The sequence below is a fragment of the Podarcis raffonei genome, chromosome 8 (genome assembly GCF_027172205.1).
Source record: "Podarcis raffonei isolate rPodRaf1 chromosome 8, rPodRaf1.pri, whole genome shotgun sequence".
NCBI lineage: Eukaryota > Metazoa > Chordata > Lepidosauria > Squamata > Lacertidae > Podarcis > Podarcis raffonei.
In genome coordinates, this window is record NC_070609.1 from 71123828 (window position 1) to 71141868 (window position 18041).

Genomic DNA, 18041 nt, shown 5'->3' on the forward strand with positions numbered 1-18041 from the left:
AGGGGCTCCACAGCTTCTGCTGGCTTTTCTAGGAGGTGGGGGAATTCCCCCACCTCGTAGAAAAGCCCGTAGGAGCCGCACAGCCTTTAAAGAGCGCGCCACTCTTGGGGGCTTTTCCCCGAGGAGGGAGAAGGGACTGACTGGCCGAGTCCGTCTCTTCTGCCTCCTGTCGGCTTTTGCGGGAGATGGGGGAATTCCCCCACCTCCCGCAAAAGAAGGCAAAAGCCACACGCTCTTTAAAGGGGCTCCGCGGCTTCTGCTGGCTTTTCTAGGAGATGGGGGAATTCCCCCACCTTGTAGAAAAGCCCGCAGGAGCCGTGCAGCCTTTGAAGAGCGCGCCGCTCTTGGGGGCTTTTCCCCGAGGAGGGAGAAGGGACTGACTGGCTGTTTCAGTCCCTTTTCCCTTCTGGTCGAAAAGCGCATAGGAGTCACGCACGGCTCCTGTGGGCTTTTGCGGGAGGTGGGGGAATTCCGCCACCTCCCGCAAAAGCAGGGAGAAGGTCTTGGAGTAGCACACAGGCTGCGTGCAGCCTGTCCGCTGCTCCCAGAGCTGCAGGGGGGAAATCATATTTTCCCCCTTGATTCCCCCCCCCCCTGAAAACTAGGTGCGTCCTATGGGCCGGTGCGTCCAATAGGGCGAAAAATACGGTAATTATGGGTCATGGGAGCTGGAGTTTACAGCTACAGATAGGGGGGTCGTGGGCCCCCCCCATCTAAGTTCTTGAGCAATATACTCAATAGAAACTAAAGCAAAATAGAGACTGCCCTTGTTCAAACAGGAAGGGACTGCTCTTCCATTGCTTAAAAAACAACAGGTAGCCAGCTTTTTCCTTCCATCATGTGTTTCTTGTTCCTTTAATTGAGCAACTGATTAAACTTCACTTTGATTAACAAAGGGCTTCTGGTGGGGAGGGTGAGACAGCCACAACTGCCACTGACATCGGCAAGGGAGGAGGGGAATGCCATCGAGCACTCTCTCATTAGGAATCTGCCATCAAGACTCAAGCTGTGTGGCAGGAGCTGCCCTGGCCAGGACATTGTCACTGACGACGTTCCTGGATCTGGTTTGCGGGAGGCAGGAGAGAGTGCTTTGGAACTACCCCTTATCAAGGCAAGGCACACAGAACTGCCGCTGACAAAAAGAGTTGCTTGTCAGGACTTATGCTGGAGCCAAGGACAGCCAGAGAGAAAGCAGATCGCCTTTCTCCCCACTCCTTCCACACAACAGCAAGCAAACGCTGAACGTCAGAATTCAGCGACTGCCAACATCTTATCGGTGTATCTCTACACAGCTTCACATTTGTCACTTGGGGAGGGAGAAGGATTTGCTGACAATTGTCCACGAATGTGACAATGACCAATTCTTGATAACTCACTGAGATATACACTTGCTGGGACAAAACAAAGATCTGCAGGGGCAATAACATTTGGGGAAGCATCATGGAACAAGTAATAAAGCAAAAGGACATGTGGACAGTCCAGTATAAATTCACCACTGCAATGTACTGCTATTGCATCAGTGACATGTTGCAGCAACCCCTAATAATACATCAATCAACAAATGTTATTCTCCTGCTAATAGGGTCTTCTTCTATTCCCTCTCCTTCCCCAATCCGTCTATGAACTATGGCACAATTTTTAGATCCATCACCAGGATGCGTCAGCCGCACTCACCTTGGTCAGAGCACCTGGATGGAACGTCCAACGGGTATCGCTATTGAACTGGACTCTGACGTCTCCTCTGTCCGTGATTCTGTGGACAGTTCCTGTTTGGCCAATGAACTTTGGAAGGAAAGGAACGGAGAAGTATTGGGGAGGAGCAGGGAGATGAGGAGAGAGAAAATTAAAGGTTGTCATTTGAAAACAAGAAATGCGAGCTTTTACCATCGGATGCCTCCCCTGTAGCAAGCCAGGAGCCCCTCCTCGCTCACAAATACATTTTCAAACTGCAGAAATATTCATTGCTAAAGTCCATGGCCAGAATAATATTCATGGATCAAAGCGACAGAAGTTTAAAACACAAGTTCATACAAACAGTTATTATTATTTCTTAAGATTTATCTTTTGCTGGCGAATGGTGATCAAAGTCTCCAAGCTTACTTAACTTGCGTGCATTCACCTTTAAACGCTTGACAAAAACTAAACAAAACCAAGGGGGTGGAAAGGGGGCAGGCTTCTGGGAAAAAAGACTTTGGCAATCCTGCCTGCCATTGAACCCAATGTATTTTGACTATACACGATTTGGATTTTGAATGTAACCCCCTTGTACATTGAGTCTCGCTTGCATATTATTCCATTAAAAAGTAACATGAAACATTAATATTCTCATACAAGCACATATAATTTTCTCTTACACCCGCACGCACAACAGGAACAGTAAGCTTTGGTAGCACACTAACAGGAGAACAAATTGGATCACTCCTTCAGTTGTATGCAATGTTAATCCTACTCAGATCAGGCCCACTGAAATTAACTTGGGTCCAATGCTTTCAATGGGTCTACCCCATGTGCAACTTCTTCTTCTTCTTCTTCTTCTTCTTCTTCTTCTTCTTCTTCTTCTTCTTCTTCTTCTTCTTCACATTTACATTCTATAGATAGGTTAGGCTGAGAGAGATTGACTAGCCCAAGTTCACCCAGCGGGTTTCATGGCTGAGTGGGGATATGATCCCTTGTCTCCTCCTAGATACAATCCAGGACTCTAACCACTATACTGCACTGGCTTAACTGAATACAACCTCCTGCAGCAGTAGAAAAAATATTATTTTAAAATTTGATAGCACAAATCAGAACTGCAACAAAATGTTGCAGCGTGGAGACCTCCCTGCCTAGGATTCTGTTCCATTCTTCGCCAACCAACAGTCAATCACAATTCTGTGGCCACTGAGCATGCTCAATCCCCCTGGAGTTTTTGGACCTCCTCCCAGTTTAAAGCCCCCCCCCTAATTCTTTTTTTTTTTTAATGCGGTCCCCTACCTCAGCCATTTTCGGGTTCCATCCCCCGTGCCCTTCCTGCATCTCTCGCAAGATGTCGATATCCAAGAGGCATTTCACTTTGTCCCCATGCTGGAACGGGTGTCTTTCAGTGCTCTCTTTCTTCTGCAACTCGGCCGGCTTACCTGGAGAAAAGGAGAGAAAGAGCAGCTGCTGACAGCAGAATGCACAATTTTGCATCTTGAGCGCGTTCAGACAACAAACTAAATCCTGGGGTAGATGGGCAATCTCTAAAAGCAAAACCAGAGGCAAAAAAATGCTGCATGTAGGAGCTGCTGCTGTTCCAATTCCACTCCCCTCCTCTCTGACCCACTCTGAAATCACTCAGCGATCCGTGTTTATTTGAGAGGGTGTTATTTTAATTTTTTAGGGAGACCCTCCTCTTTTCAGAACTTTTTCCTTTTTCCTGCAAACTCTGGAATCCCCAAAACCTGCACTTGGTGCCATTTGGGCCACAAAATGAATGGCACTCACAGCTCGACCACGGCAAGTAGAAGGAAAAACAACCTGATTTTCTCTTCAGCTCCTAAATCAGTGCATGGGTTTTGTTTTTGCTTTTTAAGAAAGCTTGTTCCCCCAACACATCCCTAAGTTGGTGCAAAAAACCCCAAAAAGTGTGCTATTAGAGACCAGCATTTAGCACGACCGCAGTGCAAATTACACTGCACGTACAGTGGTATCTTGGGTTAAGTACTTAATTTGTTCTGGAGGTCCATTCTTAACCTGAAACTGTTCTTAACCTGAAGCACCACTTTAGCTAATGGGGCCTCCTGCTGCCGCCGTGCCGCTGGAGCACAATTTCTGTTCTCATCGTGAAGCAAAGTTCTTAACCTGAAGCACTATTTCTGGGTTAGCAGAATCTGTAACCTGAAGCGTATGTAACCTGAAGCATATGTAACCTGAGGTACCACTGTACTCAATGGGTAAATCTCTTCCCGCCCCCTTCCCTGAGAGGGTTTCACACACGTACCTAATCTTGGGAGATGTTCCTTGTAGTAAAAGCCCCCCGTCACTTCTGCAACGCACTTCAGGTCCACTTTCCCCTTGTGCCCGACTCGGTACACGTTTGTGGTGCCATCAGCCCATGTCACGCTGGCGACACTCCGCCCGGTTTCCACATCCCAGCCGCGGATGTCGACCACGCGCCCGGCTTTGCCTTCGCCACCTGTCCACAGGAATAAGAACAGGGCACAGTTGAAGCGTGCCAATTCAACCATTCTCTCCCATCCATAACACACACACACGCAGGTTTTCATCTCAAGCTCTTTGCCAGGAGGTTGAGACAGCTTACGTGAGGCCATCTGCAGATCACAACCTTCCGTGGCTCTAACGGCAACAAAGCCCCAAAGATTAGAAAGAAGTTCCCAGGGAAACGGCAGGGAGAAAGAATCCCTCGCCGGAGAAGAGGAGCTTAAGAGGTCAAGAGTGGAGCCTGTCTGACCCAGTGGCTGCACGTCTCCAGTCCTGTCAGGTCGCCTGCCTTCTGGGGTGCGGGGAGTGGAGTAATAAGGCCACATACACAAAGGGAACCTGTTCGAATCCAGCCTCCTTGCGTGGCAGAGGATTCTCAAAATTCCAACTGCACAGCAAAACAAACATGGGCTGCATTCACAAAATATGTTTGAACTGCTCCATTTCTTTAATAGTCATGGCTTACGCGCCCTCCAAAGAATCCTGGGAGCTATAGTGTAAGGGTGTGGAGAGCTGTTACACGACTCGCAGAACTACAATTCCCAGAGTTAGAATACAATGGTACCTTGGGTTAAGAACTTAATTCGTTCCAGAGGTCTGTTCTTAACCTGAAACTGTTCTTAGCCTGAGGTACCACTTTAGCTAATGGGGCCTCCTGCTGCTGCTGCGCTGCCGCTGCACGATTTCTCTTCTCATTCTGAAGCAAAGTTCTTAACCCAAGGTACTATTTCTGGGTTAGCGGAGTCTGTAACTGAAGCGTATGTAACCTGAAGTGTATGTAACCCGAGGTACCACTGTAATAGAATCACAGAATTGTATGAGTTGAATGAGACCCCCAAGGATCATCTCGTCCAATCCCTGCAATGCAGGAATTCTGCCCACAGCTGTCCCTGAGAAGAGGGTTTAATTGCCAAACCACTCTGAGAAGTGTAGGTCTGTAAGGGAAATAGGGGTCTCCTAACAGCTCAGAGCACCCTTAATGAACTACAACTCCCAAGATTCTTTGGGGGAAGCCGTGACGGTTAAAGTGGTATCGCAGTGATTTGAATGTGTGGTGCGGAAGTGGCCTAAGTTGTGCAAATATTAACACATTTGGGTGTTAAACCAGCCAAGCCATACTCAGGAGTAGACCTACTGAGATCAATGGGCATGACTGACTCAAGTCCATTTATTTTGATGGATATAATCTTGTTGGATACGACACCCCTTCTGTTTTTATACCGTTTACCGGATCCTGAACCAAGCGAAACTGTTTGCTGAGAGTGGGGATTGATCCACAAGCGCTCTGGCCTTGCTGGTGAGATTCCCATAATGGGCAAAAATAGGATATTGGACTGGATAGACCCTCAGCCTGATCCACTGGGGCTCTCCTGTTGTTCTTCTAAAGCCTACTGAGTAGCCCTCACTTAAGTCTGTCCCACTGCAAGCAGTTGCAAGAAGGTTCCAGAGACAAAGTGTGGTCTTTTTCCTGACATGCTACTCACTTTTTAAAGGGTTGCCCCCCTTAAGCAGAGGAAATAATTCAACCCTGTAGCTCAGGCCCTTAGATCTAATCAATCACACACACCGGGTTTACGAAATTTAGGGCAGTAGTCTCCAATACTAGTCCTACGCAGAGTAGAAAACGTATCCTGACATAATTTTCTTCATTTCTTCATTTATTTTCAGGTTATGTCTAAAGCTATGTGCACCATTTGTTTGGTTTGTTATTTAATTTAATAATTCAAATCCTCTTTACCCAGGCCTATGGCTACTAAATAATCTATGGCCTGTGAAAATGTGGGGGATTGGACTGTTATTACGATGATTATTCTGTTATTAGGCGGTCTGTTATTATGTTTTTTAAAATCATGTTTTTATTATTGATGTTCTGTAATGTGTTTTTAATGTTGTACACTGCCCTGGGATCTTCTGATAAAGGGAGTTATGTAAACTGAATAAATAATAACAGGGTGCAAACAGGTACACAATTCTAAAAGCATCCAACACACAAACAAAGACCTTGCAGGCCAAACTGTACCTGCCGCACGCCGCAGAACATGGTTGTGTTGACATCCCCCGTCATGCTGATATTGTCAACTTCCAGTTTCTCTCCCCTTCAGCGCCTGTATTAACTGTGCTATTATTATTTGCATCTAAATTATGCCCTTTGGGTTACAGGCAACAGGGTGTGTTCCGCTTCTCTCATGCCTAGAAAGCACAAGACCAAACCGTTTTCTGCTTCTCTTGTGCTTTCTAGACATGGGTAATTGCAGTCTTGCCTTTGCCCTGTTGCTTTCGCCTGGAAGGCAGTAATCCATGGAAAACGCAAATGTAGTTTGCTCTAACTGAGTGCTAAACCGTGGGTTTTCCCAGGGGAAAGAGGCGGGGCAAACAGGACGTGTGTGTGTGAGCCCAAAGTTTCAAGAGTTTGTTATTTTTGTTTTATTTTGCAAGGCTCCACAGAACTAGTGCAACTTTCGCTCATTCAGAGTGGACCCATTCGAATCGATGGACATGACATGCTGAGGCCCATTGATTTTCAGCAGGTCTACGCTGAGTAAAACTTGGCTGAGCGCAAGCCACCATGCAGATTAAGGGAAATGTATTTGCCCAAGGCCCTCTCTACTGATCCATGAGGGACAGAGCTTCTCGCTTCTTGTCTTGAATATAGAATTTTTCTGCCCACATCACAAAGAGCCAACCCCCACGCCCCTAAAAGGCAAAAAGCACCTCACCGTCCTGGTTACCCCATTCCCAGTCGGGGCCCCGAACCACTTTCGCACCCTGGAAAGTCCCCTTTAATGCGATGCGTGGCAAGTTCTGTCGCGGGCTCACAGTCACTCTGCAAGAGGGAAAGAAAAGAAAAAAAACACCATGTCATTTCCCCTGCTGCTCATACAAACAAAGCCAGTTTGGAGGTGAAACAAAGGCAGTTTGGAGGTGAAACAAAGCCAGTTTGGAGGTGAAACACAGCCAGTTGGGAGCGCTGCCGATGCAGACAAGTGCCTGTACACTCATACACAGTACAGGTAGTCCTCTTCCACACTGGGTACCATATTTACTTCAATTAAAGGCCCCTGTTATTTAGTAGTCAGTATATATTTCCCATTATAAGCTCCTTGGTTATCTTCCCTTACCCATGGCTTGGGCTTAGCGTTGCATGCTAACCAAAAGGCTATAGTTTGTCTCGCTCCAGCCAAATCACATGCTGTATCCGAGGACTGTTCCTAGCTTACTGCTCATGCTTTTCACATAGGGGGAAGAGAAACCAAGAACCTGGTTTGGGACACAACGCTAAGCCAAACCATAGCTTAGCTCTGGGTAGCACGGCAGTGGTAGGGCCAGAGGAGGAACACAGCACCCATGTCCCCCCATCACCCCTGTGACTACTTAGCCAGTTTCTCTCCCCCCCCCCCGTATGTTCCAAGTCTTTTTTCTTGTTTTACTGACATTTATGTCTGCTGTCCTGGAAATATAACTTATCACAGTGTCCACACAACATCATTCTCATCAAAATGCCATCCCATCTCTCACAGCCCCCCTAAATCTGGATTTATAATTTTAATAACAACAATAGTAGTAGATTTTCTTTCTGCAGCCAACAATAAACTACCCTGCTCACAAGCCCTTCCAAGGAAGCTTACAGGTAAATTTAAAAATCACAGTGTGATAACTGTTGAATACACACACACACACACACACACACACACACTAGCGGTCAAATATCTATCTCAATATAAGGTTCCCCAGCCCTGTTTTAAATCAGAGCAGCCACTCATGCAGAGAAATGGCAAGAAGCCTCCTTTCTTGATGATGCTCCCAGCTCCCGGAAACCTTTAGTTCTCCCAGATGCTGCTGGACTATGGCTCCCATCATCCCTGACCATTGGCCATGCTGCCTGGGGCTGATGGGAGTTGGAGTCCAATAACACCTGGAGGACCACAGGTTGCCCATTCCTGATGTAGAACCACAATTTATAGGAGCTCAGGGTAGACCCACTGAAGCTAATGAACAAGACTAACTTAGGTCCATTCACTGTGTATCATCTAGCTGGATGAAACCAAAACCATTTTCATACACAATCATGTGTGACTTTTTCTTTTGTTAAGGGGGGTTGAAAACAACACCACAGAACTCCTAGACACAGTGACATGGGCTGGGTGGACATCACTCAGAACTTGTCTCAATAAATATAAATTTGTCTTAAATGAAGAAGTGCATTAACCACCTCTTCACCTTGCCATGCCATGCCTTGCCATGTTTTACTTCACAACATAATATGCAGCTTTACAATGTTTTGTTTAAGTTGCTGGTTGTTGCTTCCGTTTTCTGCACACCACTTAGAGATATTTTTTAATATCGGTACAGTACGGTACGGAAATTAAACAATCAACCAAGAATGATTATTTAATAATAATAATAATAATAATAATAATAATAATAATAATAAATTTTATTTATATCCCGCCCTCCCCAGCCGAAGCCGGGCTCAGGGCGGCTAACAACAATAAAACAATACAAAAGTACAACACAAACAACACTCTAAAATCATTCATTATAAAATTAATTAAGACCAACATTTAGACCAACATAAAATTTACGTGTTGCTTCTCTCCTTACAACAACTCTCGGCGAAATGTATATTAAAAAAATCAGAGTAACTGAAACATTTAGAACAGCAAACAGAAAGCCAAGTAGTATAAAACGCAGAAATAGTCATTGACATAGCATTGTTAAAAATCAAGGATCCAACAATAACAACAGTTCCTGGTTTCCTTGCTTAGAAGGACCTCAGAAAGCAGTTAATGGAAAACAACCTTTCTTTCCCCAAGACCCTGGAGAAGTGCTGCCGGTCAGAGTATGCAGCACTGGGGGAGATGAGAAAGAATAGTCGGACCTCCTTGGAGGCACTCCCCTTACCAGCCTTGTTTGGCTGGGTCTCAGTCTTGCCACACTATCAGATGCAGCCAAGAGGCAAAGGTTTCAGGTTGAATCCAATGACAGTCCTATGCAAAGTGCATCCTCTGAAGCTAATGGACATGACTCACCTGGGTCTAGTCTGAGCATAACTAAGATGAATGCATATTCTTAAAATGTGCACCACACTAGGTTTTACTGAGAGCTAACCCACAAAAATTAATGGACCTAAGTTAGCCATGACCAATAATTTCAATGGCAGGATAGAACAGGACACAAACCTTTATGTTTCTTCCCGAAACAAAACAATGCTTGCACTACTGAGACTTACAACCCAACGCTTCCTCCTCCCCAGAAAGTCAAGCTAAAATCTACAAGAGGCTCAGGGCAAGCAAGATGGATACGTCTCTGCACGGTACCCACACAATGGTGAAGATGGGATCTGACGTCCGGTTGAAGCAGCTCCCAATGCCCATAATGCGTCCCAAAATCAACCCAAGTGCATTTGATTAAGCAGAAACTTCGAGCCAAGCCCTTCAAGAATTCCAGCTGGGGGTTGAGGAAGCAAAAAACTCTCCCGCCGCCATAATGAAACCGCTTCCACATTTGCGTGGCTTCCGTAATGGGGGAAGAAGAGGCATAACACTTCCAAGCCCCTGACTTAGCCTGTTGCTTAATACCCGGCAGCAGACGGCAGAGACTTGGGCGGATAAACCCCTGACGCAGCCTGGGAACCAGCAGCCACCCGGCCCACTGCGCCACTAAAATTAACCTTTGGCTCTCACTTTGGCTCATTAATGGATTGCTTCGGTGGCGTGGCATGCCTGGGGAAAGGTGCTTAGCAGAGAAGACCAGGGGCCAGGTTTATCTGCACACACGATGGCTAATCGGTATCTTTCCAGCAGCTTTCCGTGATCCAGATTGTAACGTGATAGGAGCCAAGAGCGAGGAGGGAGGGCAATCCTGCTCAGCCAGTCTCCAGTACTAAAAGTCTGCTCCGGGGTCACATCAATTCAGCAATCAAAAAAAGAAAGAAATGAAAAGGATTCCGCAATTGGAATAAACTGATAACATTTTTCCTACAAGAAGCTCAGGGACATACACAATCCCCTCCAACTTATTTTAAAATAGCATCATAGTGCTTTAAATGTATAGTGTCATTGTGGTATTGGACTGGTTCAAAACCAGAGGACCGTCCTCTGTAAAGTAGGGCATGCTACTAGACATAATTCTGCGTGCAATTTGGGGTTGTTGTTTTTTTAATTCAGCCCTTCCCTGCCCAAAGATATTTTCTCCTCTGACACAGCATCCCCCTAAGCAAGTGGAGAAACAAATTGCACAGAAGAATTCACAGTCGAGAGGAAAAACGCCTCTGGCCTACCCATTCCCCTCGATCAAAATTTGTCCTGGAGGGTCCCTGCCCGCCTCAGTCAATGCCGTTTTATTCACAGCAATTTCCTCCTAAATCCTCGACCAGCAAAAGGGCCAGCTGGAAATTTGACAGAGCTGGAATCCCTGGGTCAGCACCGATCTCGAAAATGAAGGCCTTAATTAAAATGGTTATTAAAAGCAATATTGCAGCGATTAAATGCACCCCCCGGGGGGTGAGGTCTGCGGCACTCTTTAATAGCCTTGGTTGTTATCCGGTATTTGGAAGCAAAACAACTCAAATTAGATTAAAATCCAGGAGGCGCTTGGCTCCTGCTGCATCACTTGGCTTCTTCGTGGCTGGGTAGATAGCAGAGACGGTTCAGTTCAAGGTTAATGTTTGGTTCTTGGGGGCTCGGAAGAAAAAGAAGCCCTGTCCTGCTTCTGTGGAAGCTTGTCGGGACAAATAAGGACACCAGAAGAGCCTGGCTGCAGGATCAGGCCAGTGGCCCATCGAGTCCAGCATCCTCTTCTCAAAGTGTCCAACCAAAAGCCTGCAAGCAAGCCTGGAGGACCACAAAAGAACTCTCCCTTCCTGTGGTTTCCAGCAACTGATATTCAAAAGCGTTTCTGCCTCTGAGAGTGGAGGTAACTCAAACACAGCTCTATCGCTCCGTGAAATTGCCCCACGCCTCTTTCAAAACCATCTAAACCGGCGGCCGTCACAGAATCTTGTGGGAGCGAATTCTACGGTTTTAACTATCACGTTCTGCATTCCTCTAGCTGTCACAGGATACAGGCAGCACTTGAAGGACAATGGAAGACCACCTGCAGACACTGCCCCCCCCTCCAGTTTCTATCTTCCCTACTGAATTTTGCTGCCTGGGTGGAGAGTGTAACTCAGGGAGGGTCCACCCCTGTGCGCCTTCCTCTCCAAGTGAAACCACCTTCCTCTCAGGCTGGAAAGCAGGGATGCCTCCACACTTTCATCTCCATCACAAATCAGGAGCAAGAGTGAGAGTGCAAGAGAGGAAGAAAGGGAGAGAGAGAGAGAGAGAGAGAGAGAGAGAGAGAGAGAGAGAGAGAAAAGATTGTCCCTTATTGCCCTGGCTTGTCAGACCAACAAAAGCTAAAGATTCGTGGTTCAGACGTAACAGGGAACCTGGGTTTAAAGGAAACCAGAATCTCGATAGCTACTAACCACAGTCCTAGACTGTGACTAGAGGGGGGAATGAATGGCTCCACATGCTGCCGGCTCTGGGAGTATGGTCACCAACTGCTGAACACAGCCCATTGTAAGGGGGCAGCGAAAAGGGTGCCCACCCCTGATCCAGCAGTCAACACAGGCCAGAACTCCCTTCCTCTTGCCTCTGCAAGCTGAGTCCCCTTGGCTACCAAGGTAGCCAGGTTTTATTACTTGAGCCAGCTGAGAGCTTCCTAATCAACACATTGCCATATGGAGCAAAAAAACAATAACCTTGACTTTCTGGAGACGATGCCTCAATGGAAACGTCTGGTATCCATGCCGATGGGGGGGGGGAATAGAATTTGGCAATACACCCGATGCAGTCCTGTAAGCTTTATTCAGATTTAACAGCCAAAGGAGAGAAGGAAGGGCAAGAGAGGGACCTTGGAGCCAGGAGGCTCAGCCCAGCCACAAGAGAAAAATAAAAGGATCATCTCAAGCAGGAAGACTGAATAAGCCTCCACCCACTGACCTTGGAGACAAGGCAATGGGAAGGTCCCAATGCAATTGGCGGCAGATCCTTGTTGAATCCACGCTGCTCTCCACACCACCATGGCCAACGAGAAACACACAGCAGAAGATCAACAGAACTGGGTCTCATCCAGACCGCTGTTTTATCATGCATGTATGCAGCAGCATGTAATTCACCCATGAGCAGCACATTTGAAATGGATTTACCCTGGACCACCTCGCTTTATCAGTTGTTCAGTAATGCTTCTCCAATACTCCTGCACTAATGCCTCTATACTTTTAACTCTGCCATTCCACGGTCCTTGTCTCACGCCCCACCCCACCCAACATAGCTGCACCAAGACACCGTTGCGCACGCAGCTCCATCCAGAAAAGAAAGAGGCATCATCAGTATTCAAGGGCAAAGTCTAGCCTGGCAAAAACACTCCAGGAGGATGCAAAGAAGGGCCCAGTGAGGAGTGCAACCTGGCAACCAGAGAGAAAGGCCTCCAGGGCCACTTTCAAACTTGATGTTCCCAACCTCTGCTCTAAGTTAAGAAAAAGGAAGGTAACGAACTACAGTGGTACCTCGGGTTACATACGCTTCAGGTTACAGACTCCGCTAACCCAGAAATATTACCTCAGGTTAAGAACTTTGCTTCAGGATGAGAACAAAAACCGTGCTCTGGCGGCGCAGCAGAAGCAGGAGGCCCCATTAGCTGCTTCAGGTGGTGCTTCAGGTTAAGAACAGTTTCAGGTTAAGAATGGACCTTCAGAACGAATTAAGTACGTAACCCGAGGTACCATTGTACATTGAAAGATCAAGATCACACCAACTTCAGAGTCTTTCAGACCCTCTTATTTATTTGCTTATTTGTTTGTTTGCATTATTATTCTTATTATCTTGACTAATATCCCACCCTTCCTGCTGAAGGAGCCCAGGGCAGCAGAACAGATTCTTTGGCATGCTGATTTCTGCTGGCAAAACGGGCACGACACAAGTCTCCACCTCACCAGCTCAGACGCTGTTTCTCAAAGCATTTCTTTTTAAATAAAGTCCTACCAGGCACATCCTTGAGAAGTGTCACAACACGCAACACTGGCTATGTTTCCGCCTGGGAATCAGGTCGACAGGCCCGGCTGGGCTCGCGTTCCTCAATTATCATCACCGAGGCAGCGATGAGGCCGGCCAAATTTCAGAGAAGGAAGCAAAACAAAAGGCGAGAGAGTTCTCACTTGGGGAGTTCTCTGCCCAGAGTCCAGCCGTTTCTAACTGATTGATCTGGCCTGGTCTCCAGCCACGATGCCATTGTAAAATTAGGGAAGGAAGTCCCTTGGCTCCTGCAGGCGGGAAAGAACAGCACGTAGCAGGGAAAGTGTCATTAATTCTCTGTCGCAGGGGCGGGGGAGCCCTGGCCCTTCAAATGTCAGTGGACTACAACTCCCATCAGCTCCAGTCATTGGAGGGATCACAGGTTACATACCCTGCTCTGCCTGGAAGGGTTCAAGATTCAGGTAGGTAGCCATGTTGGTCTGATGCAGTAGAATAATATACAGTGGTACCTCTGGATACGAACGGGACCCGCGTCTGCGCGGGTCGCAATTCGCCGCTTCCGCACATGCCGTCATTTTTACCATCTGCGCACGCGCTCCGTTACTTCCGGGTCGCTGCAGCGTACAACCCAAAAATACTCATCCCGAAGCTACTTCAACCCGAGGTATGACTGTATATAGAAATAAAAAAATAGTCTAATAGCACTAGGGCTTGCCGATCAGAAGGTTGGCAGTTCGAATCCCTGTGACGGGGTGAGCTCCCGTTGCTCAGTCCCTGCTCCTGCCAACCTAGCAGTTCGAAAGCACGTCAAAGTGCAAGTAGATAGGTACCGCTGCGGCGGGTAGGTAAAATGGCATTTCCGTGCACTGCTCTGGTTTCGCCAGAAGCAGCTTAGTCATCCTGGCCACATGACCCAGAAAAACTGTCTGCGGACAAACATTGGCTCCCTCGACCAATAAAGCGAGATGAGCACCGCAACCCCAGAGTCAGTCACGACTAGACCTAATGGTCAGGGGTCCCTTTACCTTTAGCACCTTAGAGACCAACTAAGTTTGTTCTTAGTATGAGCTTTTGTGTGCATGCACACGTCTTCAGAAGGGTTCAAGCAGTGTCCAGCAACCTGGAAAGGTAGCCCATCTAGGAGAAGGAAAACTCTGGTCCTAAACCTCCTCTGCCTTGTGGGACATATTTGGGAGAAGGAAAAGCCTAAGTAAACTCTACACAAATCTGGCGTGGAGTCCCTAAAATGGTTGGATGGCGCCTTGTGGGTCTCATGCAGTCAAGCTGGTACCAAACGTATTGTTCTGCTTTTATTTGGACCACATCTGCGAAGCCAAGAGGGGGGACTTGTCATCCGGGCAGCCCAGGATCTCCATACACACAGCCCAGGCTTGTGCCTCAAGGGGTCACTTAGTTGCTGCGAACACAGTGGTTTGACTTCACCCCCGGAGGTGCACTCCATTGTCTCTTGAGACAGACGAATACCAACAAGAATGCATCTTCTTAACTTATTATTACTTATTATTTACCCACCCTTTACTCTAAGGTAAAGGGCAGGTTATTACATTAAAACACAGTATTAAAAACAGTTTTAAACCACCACCAATCACAAAAGTAATGGGGGTCCCAAAATATACCATCTCGTGTGTCAGAAGCCCAGGTAAAGAGTTGTTCCAAACAGTTTAAAAGTAATCTTTACTTTCCGTATTTTTTTAATGATCCAAGATGTTCTGCAATTTTTTTTCCATAAGGGCAGTGTGCTGTATATCCTAGCCATTTTCCAGTGTTGGGTTAATAGAGGTCTACTTACAGCTGTGAGGAAGATTACAAGTCTTTGAACATTAAAATCCTTATAATTTAGGAGAGCAAGCTTAAGAATCAGGATGCAATATGTGTCTTGTAATAGTGGAAACCCTTGTAAAAACCTGCTTCCAAAAACGGTTGTGTACATTTGCAGTCCCACCACCTGCCACATTATGATCCAATCTGTTTAGAACCTCTCCAGCACATCGGACTAATTTGAGGATTTATCCCATGACATTTCACATGGGCATACTGGCATCTGTGTAGGGTTTTAATGCTTATTTTATTATAGTGGCCACCGATTTAAAGGGTTCCCCCTACCCAAAAAATGTTTTGCTAGTTTTCATGACAAATTTCACAATGTAGGTCCATTTCCCATTTGGTTTTTAGTGAGGTTAAATTTCCTGACATCTGGTTACAAATATTTTTTATACATACAGTCATACATCAGAAGTCGAACAGAATCCGTTCCGGAAGTCCATTCGAATTCGAAACGTTCGACTTCCAAAGCATGTCTTTTGATTGGCTGCAGGAAGCTCCTGCAGCCAATCAGAAGCCGCGGAAGCCCCGTCAGATGTTCAGCTTCCAAAAGAACGTTCGAAAACCGGAACACTCACTTCTGGTTTTTTATTGTTCAGGAACTGGAACATGCGACTCCCAAGGCGCTTGGGTGCCGAGGTACGACTGTATTGGAAAATCGTTCCCTGGGTGTGTATATGGAATGATAAATTAATTGCTCAATGGGTTTTAAAGGTCTTTTTGCTTGAGATAAAACTATTTGATTAGCTGAGAAATGTATCTTTTGAGGTATGAGCAGCCAGCTTGTTTCCAGATCTCTGAATTTTTCTTTTAGTTAGTCTCCTATCAGAGGGTTTTATTTTTTGTAGTGGTCTCTTTATCATGTGCAATCCCTTCTGTTTCCAACCACTGAATTGCATTTCTCTTGGCAATTATTTAAGATGCCTGTTTTGTAGGTGAGGAGGTACAGGAAGAAAAACGTGATTTTTAAACGTATTGATAGCAAGTGCCACATAATGTCTGTTCTGCGCTTGTAAGCAATCAATATTTTAGCGCTTGTTCAAACAAGCCTACCCAGATATGCAAAGTTGACATGCATCTTTGCCTTGTAATGTAAGGGTTGTATCCTATACTAATGCTACTCAGAGTAGACCTGCTGAAAGTAATGGACATTATGGTCATTAATGTCAATGAGTTTACTCCAAGTAGAACTTTGTTGCATACAACCCCCCATATTTTTTTTACATAAACTGCTCACCATACTTGTAATCTGAACTTTCACCACTCATTTTAACATATATTTTATTTTATAGAAACAACACAGATGATTTTACAGTTAGCGATTTACAAACTGTTAAATAAATAAAGAAGAAGAGAGAGTGCCTGAGCAATATCAGTCAGCAAAAGGAATAAAGAGATTGTAAAAACTGCGCAGCAAAAAGTTAGGTTGACAGTTAGCTGAACTTGCAATGCCTTCAGGGGAAAAGAGGGTGTGTGGGGTCCAATTTCAGACTTAGATGGATGCAAGCCTAGCTTTGCCATAGATAATAAAACTTTTTATCGTCTCTGGAAAATCGGCATCAGTGTCTCCAGGGGCATCATTTGTGCTTTGCCTAGAACGGTTGAAAAAAGAGATAGAAATGCAACTATTGATCTTGTTGGGAGAAGAAAAAGTTTGCTGCTATACGTTGAGCAAGCAATTTGGAGAAAAGTACAATGGCTCTTCAGAATGGAAAAAAGAGAACAGATTCCCCCCCCCCTGGTTTCTGTGACATTAGCTATGTCTTCACATCTAGGTTGTAGGTTTGCAAAATGCAAATTGCTCTCAATTAACCGGATTGGAGCCAGCACAGAGGGGAAATTTCACATTTTCCTCTCCAGAGGAAAGTCCCTCCTTGAAGCTGCTATTTTCTTGGGGCGGGGAGGAATTCCCCACTGGTACCTCTCTGTACCATCTCTGATCCCCCACAGTAGAAGTGGTCTGCATTAAATTAAAATACTGTACAGTGGTACCTCAGGTTAAGTACCAGTACTTAATTCGTTCTGGAGGTCCGTTCTTAACCTGAAACTGTTCTTAACCTGAAGCACCACTTTAGCTAATGGGGCCTCCTGCTGCCGCCACACCGCCGGAGCACGATTTCTGTTCTCATCCTGAAGCAAAGTTCTTAACCCAAGGTACTATTTCTGGGTTAGCAGAGTCTGTAACCTGAAGTGTATGTAACCCGAGGTACCACTGTACTTACTTCTCATGAGCAAGCAATCTGCCTCTAGTATCCAGCACCTTGCCACCCAGCAGGTTAAAATTAAAACAAAGGCTCATCTCAATTGCAGAAACCGGGGATGGAATTCTTCTTGCAGGGAGCGCAACAGCATTGCTCCAAAGAACCTAGGGATACTGTGGTCACATCCATACCATATGTTCAAAGCATGTGCCCCCCCCAAGAATCCTGGGAACTGTAGTTCACCCCTCAAAGAGCTACAAATCCAAGCACCCTTGACAAGCTAGCTCCCAGGATTCCTTGTGGGAAGGATCTATATATAGAAGGATGATTTATATTTGCAGTACCACTCCAGGATTCACGGCAGGAGTCTCTCAAAGCCCTAGCTGGAGATGCCCGGGGTTGAACCTGGGAACCTTCTGCATGTAAGGCAGAGCTACAGCCCTTCCCATAGGACAGCTGAGTCAGTAGATCATGAGGCTCTTAATCTCAGGGTTGTGGGTTCAAGAACCCATGTTGGGCTAAAGATCCCTGCATTGAAAGGACTAAACGACCCTCGTGGTCCCTTCCAGCTCTTAGGATTCTATACCATTCTTCTATATACCAAGTTGCATCATTCATCCATCTAGCGCAATATTTTCTACAGCAACAGGCAGGTGCTCTCTGGGGTTTCAGACAACAGCCTCTTCCATCCACCCCCAGCCACGATTTTGCTCCTGGCTTTAGTTTGGTAGACTTTGCAGTTATGATATGTCTGTATAGTATATGAGAAGTATCTTTTAAAAATATAATACCAGTTAAA

The 18041-nt window shown here is 46.1% G+C and overlaps 1 protein-coding gene across 1 annotated transcript in view; it reads right to left on the reverse strand.

Moving 5' to 3' along the window:
* The window catches only part of MIB2 (MIB E3 ubiquitin protein ligase 2), a 74767-nt gene that overhangs the window by 16656 nt on the left and 40070 nt on the right, over nucleotides 1–18041 (reverse strand). The window contains exons 4-7 of the mRNA XM_053400730.1: nucleotides 6900–7006; nucleotides 3962–4156; nucleotides 2974–3116; nucleotides 1675–1782 (exon numbers count right to left, since the gene is read on the reverse strand). Of these exons, the coding sequence (XP_053256705.1) occupies nucleotides 1675–1782; nucleotides 2974–3116; nucleotides 3962–4156; nucleotides 6900–7006 (553 nt within the window). The remainder of the gene's footprint in view (nucleotides 1–1674; nucleotides 1783–2973; nucleotides 3117–3961; nucleotides 4157–6899; nucleotides 7007–18041) is intronic.